Below are 17,606 nucleotides of genomic sequence, written 5' to 3'. Positions count from 1 at the left end.
GCATGCCATTGGTGGAGCAAGAAAACAGTCTTCATTCTATTGTTCTCATTCTTGACCTCTGTCAACTTATTTTGTAAATATCCGCTTGTCTTACTGCCCCTTCCCTGCAAGTCCCCTGATACTCTGATCCCAGGTCAGGGTCCTGGTTCTGCCTAAGCAGAGGGGGTGGGCATTGGGAGCACATACACTGGAGCTGGAATGCCTGGGCGCCCATCCTGGCCCCGCCTCCCCAGCCTCAGTTCTCTCCTCTGGAAGATCAGGCTACTAATGCTTGGTTCATAGGGTGCTGTCTGGTTGAATGAGGTGATAAAGTAATGTATTTGGGATGTACTGTGTGCCAGCTCTTACAAGAGTCTGTTGGAGAGAAGAGCATAAGCATATAATCTTTGAGTTCACTTGGTAGGCACTTGAAGGCTTTAGTCTGGCTGGGCAGGTGAGGGGGGAAGTGTGGGCATAATCTCCAGCCTTGAGATGGATCTATGGAGCTGGGTAGGTAACACCGTATCATGTTACAGGTGAGAGCTCTGTTTGGCACTTAACTTCTCCTTCCAGAGGGCAGTGTGGTGTGTAAGAAATACTTTTTAAAATGTTTGCTGCAGAGATTTCTAAATTTCTTCCTGGAGAAGTACCAGCGACACGTGTGTAATGCTGACCAGTGGGAGTTCATCAATGGCTGGTATGTCCTGGTGATTATCAGCGACCTCATGACAATCATTGGATCCATCCTCAAAATGGAAATTCAAGTGAAGGTGAGGGGCCACCCATGTTAAGTCTGCTGCTCTTTCTATCCTGGATGATCCTTTAGGATATTAAAGCCTTGTGGAGACTAGTTTGATTCTCATGTTTTCTCTTTTCTCACTTCCATATATCGGAAGCCTCCTCTGACCTGATTCCTTGTGGAGGGAACATAAGGAAACTGATGTTTTGGGGGAGATGATATCCCTATGAATATCCCCAGGAAACTTGCAGCTTCTTGAGCATAGGAACTGAAGTTTGAGAAGATTGGTTGTTTGGGTGGGTTTCATTTTTTTTTTAATTGCAGGAGAAGCAGTGACCCATGAACCAGTTCTATCAAGAGCCAGTCCTTCCAAGTGGGTGCTCTGGCAGATGGGGGTGAGGGCAGGACTATTAGAGTGTCTGCTAGGTGCCTGACTGCATAGAACTTAGTTGATTTGATCTTATGACAAAGTCTTGACCCTTCACCCAGATATTCTCCCCTCCAGGCTGTGCTGTCCATCGGGGAGTCTAACTTTCCCTCCTGACACTAACATAGCTCCTGCTTGTCCATCCTGACGACCTCTGGCTTCCTTCGGGCCAGCTCCTCTCTGGCCTGGACTGCTGCAGCCGTCTCCTCATTGCTTGTCCGCCTTCAGCCTTACATCCCTCAGATCCACTTACACAGCTGTCAGAGGAAAGTCCCTGGAAGTTTCTATCCTGCTGTTACAGTCCCTTCTCATGGGAACCCCCTTGAGTGGAGTGGCCTCCAGGGTCCTCTCATCTAGCTCTGCCTCCCTCTCCTGCCTGAGATTCACTGAGCCATCCATACTGACCCTCTAGCACAACTTTCTGGCTCTTAGCATTGGGCCCTGGTTCAGTCTTTTGTCCATTTACCTGCAATGCTCTCCCCCAGCCTGTCCCCCAGGCCCAGCCCCACTCTGGGTCATGCCCATGGGAAATGCTTTGTGACAAGCTGGGCACTGCATCTCTCACTGCACTTAGCATATTATATTAAAACTAGAGGCCTGGTGCATGAAATTCATGCACTGGAGGGGGTTGTCCCTCAGCCCAGCCTGCACCCTCTCTAATCTGGGACCCCTCGGGGGATGTCCGACTGCTGGTTTAGGCCCGATCCCACAGGGACATCCCTCTCACAATCCACGACTGCTGGCTCCCAACCGCTTGCCTGCCTGCCAGCCTGATCGCCCCATAACCACTCTCCTGTCAGCCTGATTGATGCCTAACTGCTCCCCTGCCAGCTAGGTCACCCCCAACTGCCCTCCCCTGCCAGCCTGGTTGCCCCCAACTGCCCTCCCCTGCTGGCCTGGTTGCCCCTAACTGCCCTCTCCTTCTGGCCATCTTGTGGTGGCCATCTTTTGACCACATGGGGGTGGCCATATTGGGCGAGGGTGTGACAGTCAATTTGCATATTACTGCTTTATTATATAGGATTGTGGTTGTGTGTGTATCTCCTCAATTAGATCCAGTAATCCTCAAGAACAGAACTGTCTTAGTCAATCACGTTTGAGCTTTCTTTCAGAAGTAGCTGACTGGCATCGTTTCATATTTAACAAACACCATTAGTTTATATTCTTTAATGCCTAAGTAAATGCATTTTCTGTTTCAGGATATTATTTGAACAAAAAATCAGTTCAGCCAATTGAAATACTAAAAGGAAAGAAGAAACACATTTGGGACTGTGCTCTCTATTACTCTCCTCTTCAGTTTAAATGCCCTAGGTTCACCTATAGAGAGCAGGCAGTCCATTCTTTTCCTATCAACTTAAAGTGAGATTAATAAGCTGAGGGGAATAGAATATGTCACTCATATCTGTTTCTCCATTCCTTAGAATATCACAAATTACGATCTGTGCAGCATTTTGCTTGGAACATCCACGCTTCTTGTCTGGGTCGGAGTCATCAGATACCTGGGTTACTTCCAAAAATATAATGTAAGGATGTGGCATTGGGTCGTGTCATAGGATTGAGATTCATGTCTTCTTCGGGTTCCAGTAAGCTCCTTTGTAATGCCCCCCGCGCTGCTGGTGTCTTTTCAGGTGCTCATTTTAACAATGCAAGCCTCCCTGCCCAAGGTGCTTCGCTTCTGCGCCTGCGCGGGGATGATCTACCTGGGTTACACCTTCTGTGGCTGGATCGTATTGGGCCCCTATCACAACAAGGTGTGTAGCCCTGGTTCTTCCTTCTGCAAATTAGGCACCTGAGAAGTGGGCTTCCAGGACAACCTTCTTCCTACTCCCCCAGCACATACCCTCAGCGTCAGGAAAGCCATGTCTTTGCATCGGTTTCTTTTCCTTTCCTTTTACTGGATGTTGAAACCACTGTGAGGGAGTGGAGAGCACATTTCAGAGTTGTCTGGGCCTGGTTTATGGGCCACATTCCAACCCAGCCAGTTGTCAAATAAGAAAAGTCTGGACATGAGATCCTATAATAAAAATGAAAATAGAATGGGGGAAATTATTACATAATCTTTCTAATTTAATGTATTAGGGTTTTCATCCCAATTAATTGAGGAGAACAAAGGTGAACAGAGTGCCCAGAATGGACCATATTAGGTTTATGATTAAAATGAAACACGTCTTGTCTGTGATGGTGGTTTTGATGGCAGCATCGCCTCTGCCTTATAAAAGATCAGCATCAGAATTCCAAATTGTTGCTGGGCTTCAGTCAGCATCATAACCTCAGGGACATCAAAGTTGTGCTCTTCTTGTTTTAAAGTAATAACGTTGATTGGTGGAAACGTCAAGAAACGAAAGTAGGTAGGCCCTGTTTTCAAACCAAAAAAACGAAGGAAGGAAGGAAGGAAGGAAGGGAGAGAGGGAGGGAGGAAGGAAGGAGGGAAGGAAGGAAGGAAGGAAGGAAGGAAGGAAGGAAGGAAGGAAGGAAGGAAAAGGAGTTATTGCAACTTGTAGTGTTTCTTCCATGGGACTCTGGCAGTTGGAACCACAGATACAACAAAAATAACAGCAGCCAACACTGTGCGCTTAGCATTTCTGTCCTCTCGTTCGTTTAATCTCCGCAGCAGCCCCTGGTCCTGTTCTCCTGGCTCAGGTGCTGTGCAAGGAGAAAAGAGGTGAAGTGCAAAGGGTCACACTGATGCTTGTATTACAGCTCAGCCTCAACCTCTGACCTCTCCAATTGCCTTAAACAAAACATATGCTTATATCTGGTTTATACACTGTTCACAAAAAGTGAGCAATCCAGAAAGGTCGAGCTCTGTGTGTTGTCCTATTTGAATATGTCCTAGTAAATTGGCACATATTCAGGCTTCCTCCTCTTTTGGGGTTGCATTTGATACGTCCGAAGAGAATCATTGTTTTCCTGTTGGAAAGGCATAGTGAACAAAGTGACAGTCTCTGGGTTCATAGTAAAGCTTGATAATATCACTGCTCTCCCTATTCCTTGCCACTGAGTCATGATGAAATTTGCTCTCTGATATAATCTCTCTGATCTGGAGAACAAACTGTGTGAGTGCCCAGGAAAATTAACATTTTTCTTCTTCACTTGCCGCATTCTTGAATGCTTCTCCAGATTTTTGTCACTAGAGGACAGTGTTGCACTGTCTGAAATAAATACCAAGTTTACTGGTACAGATTTCAGCTTTAATTCACAGGCTCCAAGGCCTCAGGCCAAGTGGTCCTATCTCTTTTGCCCTTCATCTCCCTACCCCATCATTGTCCTGGAAGGTGCTCAGATAATGCTACTTGAATTTTACTAATATAGCTACCATTCTTGAATGCTATGTGCCAGATAGATATAGGACCCAAGTTCCTTAACTCCCTTGCTATGTTAACCCCCCAGTAGCCCCATAGGAAATGGGGATCTTACTGTGTCCCACAATTTTCCTGAGGCTACACAGCTAGTAAATGGCAGAGATAGGATTCACGTCCAGGTTGCCTGACCCTAATACCCATCTTTGACCAATACCCAGTAGGGCTTTTCTTGGAATTGCCTAAAACAGACCATTGCAGACGAGCGTTTCGTTTGACTGAATAGATCAACTCTGAGAGGAGAGCCACATAACCAGTCTCATTTCTCTCTATTTGCTTTGAGGATCCGACTGCATGTTCATATGTTTAATCCTGTCCTTTCAAAGGATGTGGGGGAGACTGGGATGCTCTGGACCAGCATTGTCCCAAAAAAGGGCAGCGAGCGCTACAAATGAGAACCACAGGTGGCTTCAAATTTTCCAGTAGCTACATTGAAAAATTTTTTAAAAGAAACAGATAAAATTGTGATTTTAATTATATATTTTATTTACTAGTAGGCATTGAGATATATTACACTCTTTTTTGTGTGTGTACTAAATCTTTGAAATTCAGTGTGTATTTTACCCTGACAACACAGGAGGTGCTCCACAGCCACATGTGGCTGGCAGCTACCATAGTGCGTGCTGCACCTCCCACCTGTGTGTCTCAGCGTCTGCCTCCGTTTCCCCCACAGGAGCAGGGATAAGGGCTGTGTCCAGGGCTGCCTACCAGGCCCGTCTATGGCGTCTGTCTCCCATCGCCACCCACTGGGGAAATGCACAGTTCAGTTACTTTACTGAATGCACCAGCCAGTGGAAGAAGAAAAGCTTCAGTCTGACTCAGGACTCCGTGCTTTCCTTCTCCATATTGCTGCTTCTGTGAGTCTGAAGTTAGAAATGCTTCCTGCCCTCTGTGTCTCTCCTCCCATCCCCCCAATTAATTCAAACTGTCAATCATTCAGGTTCTGCCAGTCAGTCTCTGTTGAATCAGAAGACTTTCCGTAGTACCCAAAGCCTTCAAAAGCTGGACAGCACAGCAAGCATTTCCTAGGATCTAGAATCATAGCCACCTGAGGTGTAGAAGCTAACTCTTTCTTTTAGCAAACCATCCACTCTAGCCCGGTCGGCGTGGCTCAGTGGTTGAGCATCAACCTATGTACCAGGAGGTCATGGTTCTATTCCCGGTCAGGGCACATTCCTGGGTTGTGGACTCAATCCCCAGTGGGGGGTGTGCAGGAGGCAGCCAATCAATGACTCTCTCTCATCATTGATGTTTCTACAGCCACTCTAAAGAGGAGGTCTCAGGAAAACTAGTTGTACACTGCTGCTTGACTGGTAGCAGGACCCATATTTTTGCTTCCTGTTTTCATGGTAGACATTGGATTCCAGTTGAAAGAGGGAAGAGATGCAAGCAGTGTCCCACCGGTATCGGTACCAGCACTAATGGACTTTGGCACAGTGCCCTTTCAAAATGTCTGGCACCAAGGGCTAGAGACTGTTGATGTTTAATAATTCAAAACCAGGTCTGGAAGAATATTACTCTAAAGTAACGTTTACATTTCCGGAGGACTTCTTTGCTGTGAAGAATAAATCATAGTCTTGCATTGTCCCCATTTCAGAAATGAGAAGACCAAGGCATCGAAACATTGTTGGCCTTTGCTGATGCCATGGGTAAACACTGTGGCAGAACCTGCATTACATCATCCTGCTCTCAAAGTCTCTAGTTTTAGCCAAGTACCTCTCTTATTCAAAAGAACTATTAGCCAGTTAAAACATTAAACCTAAATATTGCTCTTGAATGCGATTTTTATGTCCTTCTCTGACATAAGCTGTTGCAAGTTATATTTTCATTTAAATTTTTTTTTAAAGTTCTTTCTGGTTCGATTTAAAAATATCATTTGTGAAACAAATGCTTGGGTTCACACTGTGGTCCCAAAGGTCCTATGGGGACTCTTTATGGAAATACCCATTTAATATTTATTAAATGTCTACTGTGCTCCAAGCATGTCAGGTTCTTCTAGGCTGAGTTCTTGGAGGGCAGTGACTATAGCTCATTGCCCCTTGCATCCCCCGGGTCCAGCACAGAACATGGCAGGGATTCTCCAGGTTTGTTACCGAACAAGAAACAGAGAGACAGTAGTACCTGCTTTCCAGGGGCTCACAAGTTCCTAAGAACCACAGCAACTCTCTATAAATGCAGTCCTTCTGGCCTGGAAGCACCTTAGGACCTCACTTCTCCTCACTTTGGTTACTTCTAATGTTCACTTCTGTGGAGTTTGGCCCCTGAAAGTGACTGGTTCACAGCCACCTGTGGTACCAATGACAGGGTGTATGCCAGTCACTTACCTTATTGCGTCTCTGTTTTGACTTTTTGCTGGGTTAAAATGAGTCTCACCCGCATGAAGGAGAGAGAAGCATAACAGCTGTGAATAACATGAATGTTGAGACAGGTATTGTTTCTAAACTGACACTGAGTCATGGCACTGGAAACGAAGGGATGAATTGGATATGTACCAACCAACCAGCTATTTGTAATTCTGGAACCTGAAGCACAGACTGTTAGGGGTTGTGGAAACTAAACAAAGGAATTGGCCAGATTCCAAAATAAACTATGAGAAACATGAATTATGAATGGTGCTGTTAGAGTTGTAATTGCTAGCCATAGAAACCAGCTTTAACTTAGTTTTCTGAAGGCTAGATGGACAATATGTACTCGGAGAACTGCCTGTCCTACTGTTAAACAATTTGCATATTGTTGTGCTTTGCTCAACTGGATGTTCCCTCCAGGTCTCTGTGGAGAGCAGTTCTGGAGCTGTGCTGATGCAGCACAGGCATGGGCAGGGTCCCTGTTGGGGTTACATTTGTGTCCACTGCCCCGGTCACAGACTTTACCCTGTACATCCAGTCATGGAGGAGGGAGGGTCGGACATGGTGTTTCCATCCAGTTGGAGTATGAAGAAGGGTTCAAAACCAATTAGAAGGCCAAGCAGTAGTTTACGCTGTGATTCTTACTGTTACACAGAAGGGACTAGAGCTGCAAAGGCAATCTGTCTCGAGGTAGACTTGAAATAGCCCTTCAAAGTTGGCTTTGTTGGACACAGGAGAAGGTATCAGATGAAGAGAATAAATCCCATGAGGAAAAGATGGAGAAATGGGTGTGGTGTTGTAGGAGGAGAAAAGCACAAGATAATATTGACAGTGGGGAGATGGAAGGAAGCCACGCAAAGGCGGGCCTATCCCAGCCTTCTTGGTGTGATTTTTTTACTTTGCATCCAGACTTTGTATAATCTTAATGCAAGAGAAATGACCCGAAGGTTGCATTCTGTGAAGTTTAGACTTTACCACAGCAGCTTGGACTGGAGGGTGAAGAGGCTGGAGTGAAGGAGACTTCCTCAGAGTTTCTGTAATAATCCAGATGTGAGTGTGGACCTGAGAGTGGAGTAGATAGACTGGGTCAGGGAAACGTCGGAGCAGCAGACCTTCGCAGAGTGAAGAGAGTGGGAGAGTAATCCATTCAACACATAGTTTTAAGTACTCAATTATTTGGGAGTAAATGTGTCTTTGGTAGGAGACTGAAATTACTGACCAGGAGCAGGACAATTGGAAGGAAAGCCAAGTTTCCGGGTTAGGGGGTGGGAGGTTTTATTTTGTTGCATATGAAGTAGTAGTACAACTTCCAAGTGGAGATGTTTTGTAGACATTTGCTGCAACCTTTTGCAGCAAGGATTCAGAATCTGGAGAAGGGGCCATACACAAATGGATATACTAGATAAGAAATATAAATTTAGAAGGCATTGGGGGGAGCCAGGCGGAAACCTACTCTGGTGGAGTGGCTCCCCGAACCTCCGGACCTACTGCTTTTTATTTACTAGAACAGTGGTTGGCAAACTGCGGCTCGCGAGCCACATGCGGCTCTTTGGCCCCTTGAGTGTGGCCACGAAGTTTCAATCGCACTGTAAGTGCGCGCCTGCACGTGGTATTTTGTGGAAGAACCACACTCAGGGGGCCGCAGTTTGCCGACCATTGTACTAGAATATACATTTGCCCTTTAGCAAACCAAACAGACATATCAAAGGTAAGGTTTGGTAAACAGTAAAAGTTGATCAGGTTAGGACAGTGGTCGGCAAACTCATTAGTCAACAGAGCCAAATATCAACAGTACAACGATTGAAATTTCTTTTTGAGAGCCAAATTTTTTAAACTTAAGCTATATAGGTAAGTACATTGTTATTAACTTAATTAGGGTACTGCTAAGGCTTAGGAAGAGCCACACTCAAGGGGCAAAAAAGCCGCATGTGGCTCGAGAGCCGCAGTTTGCCTACCACGGGTTAGGAGAATGCCTTCAGCCACCATTGTCTCGACAGAACAGTCTGGGCATAGCTTTTAGCCCTTGCTAAAGCCCCAAGGTCCACCAGCCTTCTGACTGTTCTCTCGGATTTATTATGCTAACTGCCTGTTGGTCTTTGCCTCCAGCAGACATTCACCAGGGACATGGCTGTCCCCAAAGCCACACTGACTTAATGGGCACTTGGCCCCCACTGCTAACAATTTGGTTCAGAACTCTAGGTACCTGTTCCCTCGGTGTTTTTGAAAACCATACCATCTTTTACCTGTTAGGTCATTATTGTTCTTTAGAAGCTGCCATCTAATGTTAACCCTTTGGCCCTAAGATGTTAGTTTATGAAGCATCTGCTGTTCGTTTTTAGCCGATGTGGCAGGAGTTTGTCAGCCACAGACCCTGGGATGGCCGCCTGGGGATTGCAGTTGAAACACAACCCTCAGACCAGCTCCGAACTCCAGATGTATGCCTCCAACTCCCTCATGTCAACATTTCCACCTGGCACCTCAAGCTGCCTTGTCTAAAACTGAGACCATTCTTAGTCCCTTTCCCTTGTCCCCTCCTAGATTTATTTCCCCGTCAGTTTCCTCCTTTTCCAGTCTTATCTGGACCCTGTGCATTCCTGGCTTCTGCACTCACCCCTGCCGCATGTCCCTGCCCTGGGCTGTTTCCAGTCTAGGAGATCTACTACATGCCAGGGTTGCCCTTTAGAAACAGGTCAGGTCACCCTCTGGCTGCAGTTTTTTTCTGGTTCCCGGTTCTGGCCTGTAATAGTTTGAAGTACGTGGAAGGCTGAGTGAGGCTCTCTCAGTGTGGCACAGGCACGCCTCTCTGGCCGCCTCGTAGGCTCAGCACTGAATTTCCCCATATTCACGGAGCAAACCCCTTTCTCCTCTCACTGGTGAACTCCGCCTCAGGCCCTGGTTCTGAGGGTCACTTTCCTTACACAGCCCACCCCAGCTCTCCCATAGGGCACTGGAATACGTTGGTTGTGGCCTGTCCACTGTTAGCCGGGAGCCCCTGAAGGCATTGGGCATGATGGTCATCTTTCCCTCTCCCATTGATGACCATCTTTTGTTTTGAATGTGCTAAAATCACCCCGACCCGTGGTTGGAAAGGCTACAGTGAAACTATTCATTTAGCAAAATTTTCTTGAGCCTATACTGTGTCTCAGGCACTTCCATCATTGCTGGTTGTACAATGGTATTGCTATAGTTCTTTCAGAAAGTGGTTTGTTTAGCAGGTTGTAGGCTTAAAAATATTAATCACTTAGACCCAATAACAGGAAAAAAACATTATGCTTAGAAATGTTCATTACATTGCTCTTGACAATAGCAACTATTATTGGGATGTCTAGTGACAGGGAAATAGTTAAACTTGACATTTCTAAAGAAAGGTCTGTTATCTAACACATGCTCTCTAAGTGTAAGTAAGATGATGTTAAGTAGGGAAAAAGAAATCAAGATCCAAAATGGTTAGATGACATGACTACAAATATATAAAAATGTATAGGAAAAAACTGAGGGAAATGTCAAGAGATAGTGAGTGCGCAAGGGAGTTTTAAATAATGTTTTCCTGCTTTGGTATTTTAGCTGTCTTAAAATGGATGTTACTCATAATAGCAATGACAACAATAGCTTCGACAAAACAAGCTAACTGGATATAGATACTTCTCTGCTTTTTCGGATGATATATCTCGAAAACTAACTTTGGTTTCCCCCCTTCAGTTTGTAGCTCTGAATACAGTTTCTGAGTGTCTGTTTTCTCTGGTCAACGGTGATGATATGTTTGCAACCTTTGCTCAAATCCAGCAGAAGAGCGTCTTGGTGTGGCTGTTCAGTCGCCTATATTTATATTCCTTCATCAGCCTTTTTATATATATGATTCTCAGCCTTTTCATTGCGCTTATTACAGATTCTTATGACACCATTAAGGTAAGTAATTATCAGGATTTCCTGCCAAGAAAACGGAAAAACCTATATAGATTGGAGCATAGGAAAAAGCTACTTTTTCCCCCACTTACTTAAAATACTATATTTTACTTAAATGTTGAAGTTTTGTAGGAAAGAGACTGTTGGCCTGGTCGGCTAGCTGAGTTGGTCAGAGCATTATCCTGCTATGCCAAGGTTGTGGCTTTAATCCCCAGTCAGGGCAAATAAAAGAAAAAACCAATGGATGCATAAATAAGAACAATAAAGCAATGTTTTAATATATCTCTCTCTCTCTCAAATCAATTAATAAATAATTGTTTTTAAATAGAAGAAAAGAGACTTGTTGGATGTTGGAGTTTAATTTTAAATATGCATTTAGGACATCATCCCTGTCACCCAGATCACGGTGACTGATTTGGAGGTGTGGTGGAAAGAGAAAGGCAATGGGTAGAGATGGGTTGAGTTTAGTAAATTAAGTAGTTCAATTGTTGGTCACAGCATTGACAGGTGTACCTGCCTGTCCTGGAACTTAGGTTTTGAGTGCTAAGTGTCAGTGGTAAGGGGTCATCACCATCCTGACTACTGTTCAGATATTGGAACACCGATACTAGTATACTGGATGACTCAACCATTTGTGTGATACAGGTTTCCTTTAAATGATGAAAACTAAGGCTCTTGTGTTGTTTAGCTTCCTATCTTCCTGAGCCATGTAGTGGGTTCTGTATCCTTTCAGTCTGGGTCCATTTAACTGGTTTGTAGCTTGAAGGGCGCTCTGTTGCCTCCGGTGGTGACCCATCTAGCAGCAGGTGGTCGTGCTCAGAAATCCTGTTTCAGACCAGCATTGGAGCAACCAAGGGTGCTATGTCAGTGCCTTGGGGTGTTGTGCTCTTCTTGAACCTTCTCAGACTAAACGCAGAAGAAGCTCATTCATTGGAAATACTCCTGAGCACATTTTTGTGCCTGGGTGGGTTAGTTTCCACATGAGAGTGGGTGTGTGGCTCTAACAGCAGGGCTGGGCGTATAGAGAGACTGTTGCACACTGCTGCCCTTGGGTCCCTGCCTTTGATGGGGCAGTGTCCCTGTGAGCGGGCCAAGTCTTGATAACCCGGTGGATGACCTCACTTAGCGTGAGGGGAGAGGGCTTCAGGGTTTTTGTGTCTGCTTGAAAGAACCTACTGCCTTCTGCCCCACGAAGTGACCCTCTTCCATAAAAGTAGAGGAAATAGAGATTACTTCTCAAGCAGGTTCTGCATGGGCAGTGAGGGGAAGGGGGGGTCTTACCTGGTCTTGCATTAGTTTTAAAACTTTAGCCTTCTGATTATTGCTTTTATTTCCCTTACTAGTACACCCTTCCCCTGCTTCACCCTGGCACCAGAGGTGTTTTCCTTTGGGTTGTTCTCAGTTCCATGGTGGCCCTGGCTTGGCCTTCTGGGACTGACATTGATTCAGCATTGTTAATATCAGTTCTTGGATCTGACCTAGCAATGTGGGAGAGCTTTATTTTAGCAAAGGTGGGTTTGGTTTGTTGACAAAGGGAGCAATTTCTCATGCTTTATACATAAGGTAACAACACTGTGTACTTTTTGAAGAAATACCAGCAGAATGGGTTTCCTGAGACAGATCTTCAGGAGTTCCTGAAGGAATGTAATAGCCGAGAGGAGTATCAGAAAGAGTCCTCAGCCTTCCTGTCCCGCATCTGCTGTCTGAGGAGGTCGGTATTGTGTTTAATCAGGTCCTCATGCTCCTGAGAGGAGCTGCTCTGCTGCCTTAACAAAGAGTACTTCCCAGGTGCACACTACACTCAGAAATCACCTTGTCATGGGGAAGAACCCATCTTCCCTCCCACTGAAATCGGCTTTAGAAATGAATTCTAATGAAACAGGGTAGAAAGCTACATGACATGGTTGGACCCTCATGGGGATATTATGAGACTATTATGAGAAGGCATGAATTATGTCCCTCAAGTCAAGAGAGTGAACTCTTATGTGGCCAAAGTAAGAGGTCAATATATATATATAAAAAATTGATTTCAGAGAGGAAGGGAGATGGAGAGAGAGAGAAACATCAATGATGAAACAGAATCATCGATCAGCTGCTTCCTGCATGCCCCACACTGGGGATCGAGCCTGCAACCTGGGCAAGTGCCCTGACCGAGAATGGAACCATGACCTCCTGGTTCATAGGCCGACGCTCAATCATTGAGCTGTATGGGTCAGGCAACACTCTTAATTTTAGAAGTGGAGCTCTCAGAATGTCAAGGGCATTTTCCCTTTTCACAATATGTGGTACAGAAAACTCCTCTTGACCAGAGCAGGAACCCTGCCTGAGAGGAGGCTGTACATGGCCTGGGCTGGAAATGCATGTCAGTAGCTCTTCAGTGACCAACTGCACTTTGCTTGCTGTTCATCAGGACACTTAAGAAAATGGTCTAGACCAGCGATGTTCAACCGTTTTCATCTCATGGCACACATAATTTTAATTACTAAAATTCTGCGGCACACCAAAAAAATATTTTTTGCTGATCTGACAAAAAAAGGTATAATTTTGATTTATTCATACCAGATGGCTATTGCGTTGACTGTTGTCACTTTTTAAATTTGACAATTTAAGGGAAAAGAGGTCAGTGTTCCTCACTAAATAGTCAGGTATTGCATGTTTTTTTAAAAATTCTTGCAGCACACCATTTGAAAATCGCTGGTCTAGACCTCAGTGGCAAAGCCTCCACGTGGTGGTTTGGGGACGAGAATGGGGGTCAGGTGAGGATAGGATATCTAATTGTACACATGTTTGTTTTCATCTCTAGTCAGGGTTGCAGGCTGTTAACTCAAAGTATTCCCTACCCATGTTTTTTGAGAAAGATTCTCTAAACAAAATTTCTGAAGGAAGATGGGGAACATAATTGCTGCTTAAAAACCACAGGATGTATTTCCTGCTAATCAATTCATACCGCATCTTGGGATTTGAAATGATCTGATTGAAGCATTTCCAAAGAATGTCTAGTAAATATGAAATGAAGTCTTCTGCGAAGAGTTAAGTTTTTAAAATCACATTTTATCCTTTCAGAGCATTAAATTGTTCCCATGAAAGCTGGGATAAAGGAATATTAATTTTCTTAATAGGCAGCTACTTCCTAAGAGGCATCTTGTACAAGGAAAGTCTCCCTAAGTTGCTTTTCTAATACGTAGCTGTACAGAACAAAAAAAGAAATCATCTTGGAATGTAGTTGTGAATTCTACAGAGTAACCTATGGGGTTTTGGTGTTTGATTTTTTTGATGTTTGCACCATAAAAAGCCCTAGGAGGTTGTTAAATGTTTTCTTGTGCAGCCACATGGAATAAGTAAAAGATGTAAGAGGTAAACTTAAAGATTAGCTAATCAGGTTGGGTCTGAGTGCTGGGGAGAAATATCAACAGTTTTCCCTAAGATGTGCTAAGGGCTGTTGAGAAGATGCCTGATGCAAAAGGAGGGACAGGCCCGTCTTTAATGAAAGAATTAAATGGAACAGGAGAGTCCACCAAAGGAAATCTACTGAAAAACGGGGATGTTGGAGGTTTTGAAAAAAGAGGATATCAAAAATGAAAACAGGCCAAAACCAGTTTGGCTCAGTGGATAGAGCGTCGGCCTGCGGACTGAAGGGTCCCGGATTCGATTCTGGTCAAGGGCATGTACCTTGCTTGCGGGCACATCCCCAGTGGGAGATGTGCAGGAGGCAGCTGGTTGATGTTTCTCTCTCATTGATGTTTCTAACTCTCTATCTTTCTCCCTTCCTCTCTGTAAAAAATCAATAAAATATATTTTTTAAAAAAATGAAAACAGGAGTGGCTATTACCAAAAGATAGTTATGAGTGAAATCAGCTAGAACAGCTTTAGCCAAGTAATCAAATCAAAGCCTAGATCTAGGGGGCTTTTGAAGGACCTTGCAGAGAGTAAATGAAGATCTTAGGGCCTGATGAAGGAAATGGATTATACTGGGCCTTGAGAACAAGTGATGGCTTTGACTCCATAAAACATTAACTATACCTGGATATATCTAAAGGCTAGGAGCCAAAGAGTGGAATAAAATTGAGGAAGGCTATGAATAGAGAGTAAATATTGGAGAAAGACCTCACTGAGAAACCCAAGGAATTAGGAAGGGCATTGTGAGTATTGGTGTGTGGGCCTTCTCTCCGGGGCCATGACGGACAGCAGTCCAGCAGCTGCCACAAATGGATTCTCCTTCCAGTCGCTGACAGAACCTTTAGTCTGATCTTTAAACCCCTGGATTTTCATTTTGGACCCTGTCAGTTATCAAATGTGTCCCATGACCCCTCCTACACCTCTTGGTTCCTCAATGTCATGAGGGTGAACAGATGACCTCTGACAGCTCTTCCAGCTCTAATGTAATGTGGTTCTTTGGAAAGATGTGCTTGGTTGAACAGATGCAGAATTTACCTTTTGCCTTCTCTACTGCAGTGAAGGATAGTCTGCAGTTCCGGGCATTAAGAAGGCTTGTCAAGGAAAGGAGATGGAGGGTCCCAAAGAGGTAGACAGCTCCTCCAAGTTGCCAAAAGCATCTGCTCAAACCAAAAATAATGTCAAATGCCCTTCTTAATGTTTTCCCTTTTTAATGTTCCACTTAGCATGTTGATAACCTATGCATGCCTAGAATATGAAGTATTTCTGTTCCTTCCCAAAGATGTTTGAGTCATAATCTCTTTTCTCCTTCCCCCTCCCCTTTTCTGTTGTAGGAAAGAAAGTGATGACCACTTGATATTTACTAACTAAAGTCATTCTGCCAAAGATAATCAAGTCCGGGCCTCCTTATCCAGTGACAATGCAGAGGGACCCCGAATGGCTTGACCAGCATGTCCAACATACTGATGCTTAATGTGGAGTGGGAAAGAGGACTGACTGTCAGCTGGCTGACCACAACTGCAGTTCCAAAGTTCCTTTTTATACCCTTGGATGATGAAGCATAGACCATAGGCAATTACTGGGCATTAGTGCAATAGATTAGTGATAATGAAATTCTTTTAATTTATGACAAGACAATGGTGGGATGCAAAAAAATCACATTTCAAAATGTGCAAAACAATGGTGTTTAAAACCACACATTGAAAGATGTGTGTTTATCCTCAAATAGGGGTTTGTTTTAAAAGTGATTCTTGGCTTAGAAGACATTTGTTAAGTCATGGTCTGCACAGAGATGAAGTTGGTTGCAATATCAAATTATAGACTCAAGCTGGAAATCTATTCGACCATTTAAAGATGACATTTCAATCAACAGAAAGACATTTCTTGGCCTGTTTTCCTGTGATTTTCTTCATTATGATATGAAGCAACCACTGGCATAGTGAGATGAATAGGAAACACCTTTCACTTGTGCTAATTGTTGATTGTACACATGACACGTGGAAGTAAACTATAGCAGAGCTCATTCATGTTAGCAAACAGACTCCACCGGGTGGGGATTTACCCTTGTCAAGCAAGGAGAGATGGCATTTTTTACCTAAATAAATTTATTTTTATCATAATATATGGAATTACTAGTATTTTTTTTAATGTAGACTCTCTTAACATCTACCTAGTGAAAAAAAAACATGTCACATCATGTCTCTGGTCTCCCAAAGGGATTTCCCATTTTCTTAAAAGCAGCAGAGATGTGGGAGCTAACATATAGAAGTTATTCAATAAATATTTATAACAATGACTGCAGAGATTAAGATCACTGTATGCATAGTTTTATTTCATACTTGAGCTATCTCATGTGTCAACTATTTTAAAATTATTGGTGAAGAGTAGAATCTGAATTAAACAGAACTCTCATCCCAGAGCTCTCTCTCTTTTCCCCCTGCCCCTCCCTGCCAAGCCCCTACTAGATTTTCCATCTTATGCCCCCTGTCTTTCTCCTTGTCCCTACACTTTCTCCATGTGGCTGCACTAAGTCTAGGCCATGAAAATCATCCAGTTAATACCATTTAGGTGTATATAAAGTGAGTGACTCATGTGTACATACAGAATACTTTGCTAACATTATAATTTTAATTATTTTCTTACAAAAAAAATGTCAAGAATTATATTTCCCCTTTGAACTAATGAGCCTTTAACTGGTGTTTCTACAGTCAGTTGCATGGCTCCAGAATCAGGTATGCAATTAGATCACATACTTATTTCTGAGTGTACAAAATACTTAATTTGTCTCTGAATAGAGTTGCTATTCAAGCCTTTCCAGTAATCTGCAGCCGTGACTGCCATTTGAATAGAAGATTAATGATGGTCTTCCATGCTCATGCTTTTCTTTTATTGGCTTTCATGTTTCCTTTTATTATTTTTTCCCTCCAGTGTGACAGAACACTTTAAGGAAGGAAAACCTTTTTTCATGGTTACCCTGGATCTGTGAAAACATTTTTTTCTCTTTTTAATAAATTTAAGTATGTCACTTTATCAACTGTATTATCTGTACAAGTTTTATTGAACAACTAGAGGCCAGGTGCACAAAATTTGTGGACGGAGGGGCGGGGGAAGTCCTTCAGCCTGGCTTGCACCCTCTCCAATCCGGGACCCCTCAGGGGATGTCTAACTGCTGGTTTAGGCCTGTGGGATCGGGCCTAAACCAGCAGTCAGACATTCCTCTCACAATCCGGGACTGCTGGCTCCTAAGCGCTCACCTGCTTGCCTGCCTGATTGCCCCCTAACTGCTCCCCTGCGGGCCTGATTGACGCCTAACTGCTCCCCTGTCAGCCCAATTGCCTCAACAGCCCTCCCCTGCAGGCCTGGTCACCCCCAATTGCCCTCCCCTGCTGGCATGATCTTGCCCCCAACTGCCCTCCCTGCCAGCCTGATGGCCCCCAACTGCCCTCCTCTGCTGGCCTGGT

The 17,606-nt window shown here is 44.2% G+C and overlaps 1 protein-coding gene across 2 annotated transcripts in view; it reads left to right on the top strand.

The window, feature by feature from the left end:
* Nucleotides 1–16,265, top strand: part of MCOLN2 (mucolipin 2) — a 38,157-nt gene extending 21,892 nt beyond the window's left edge. For both annotated transcript variants that reach the window (XM_014546427.1, XM_005874584.2), the window contains 6 exons: nucleotides 600–749; nucleotides 2,567–2,668; nucleotides 2,774–2,896; nucleotides 10,549–10,755; nucleotides 12,342–12,463; nucleotides 15,480–16,265. In XM_014546427.1, coding sequence (XP_014401913.1) covers nucleotides 600–749; nucleotides 2,567–2,668; nucleotides 2,774–2,896; nucleotides 10,549–10,755; nucleotides 12,342–12,463; nucleotides 15,480–15,516 — 741 coding nt within the window. In that variant the 3' untranslated portion in view covers nucleotides 15,517–16,265. The remainder of the gene's footprint in view (nucleotides 1–599; nucleotides 750–2,566; nucleotides 2,669–2,773; nucleotides 2,897–10,548; nucleotides 10,756–12,341; nucleotides 12,464–15,479) is intronic.
* The last annotated feature ends 1,341 nt before the right edge of the window (nucleotides 16,266–17,606 follow it).

The sequence above is a fragment of the Myotis brandtii genome, unplaced genomic scaffold (assembly GCF_000412655.1).
Source record: "Myotis brandtii unplaced genomic scaffold, ASM41265v1 scaffold446, whole genome shotgun sequence".
Classification (NCBI taxonomy): Eukaryota; Metazoa; Chordata; class Mammalia; order Chiroptera; family Vespertilionidae; genus Myotis; species Myotis brandtii.
Note: the sequence above shows the minus strand (reverse complement) of the source record. Positions and strands in the feature narration are given on the sequence as shown.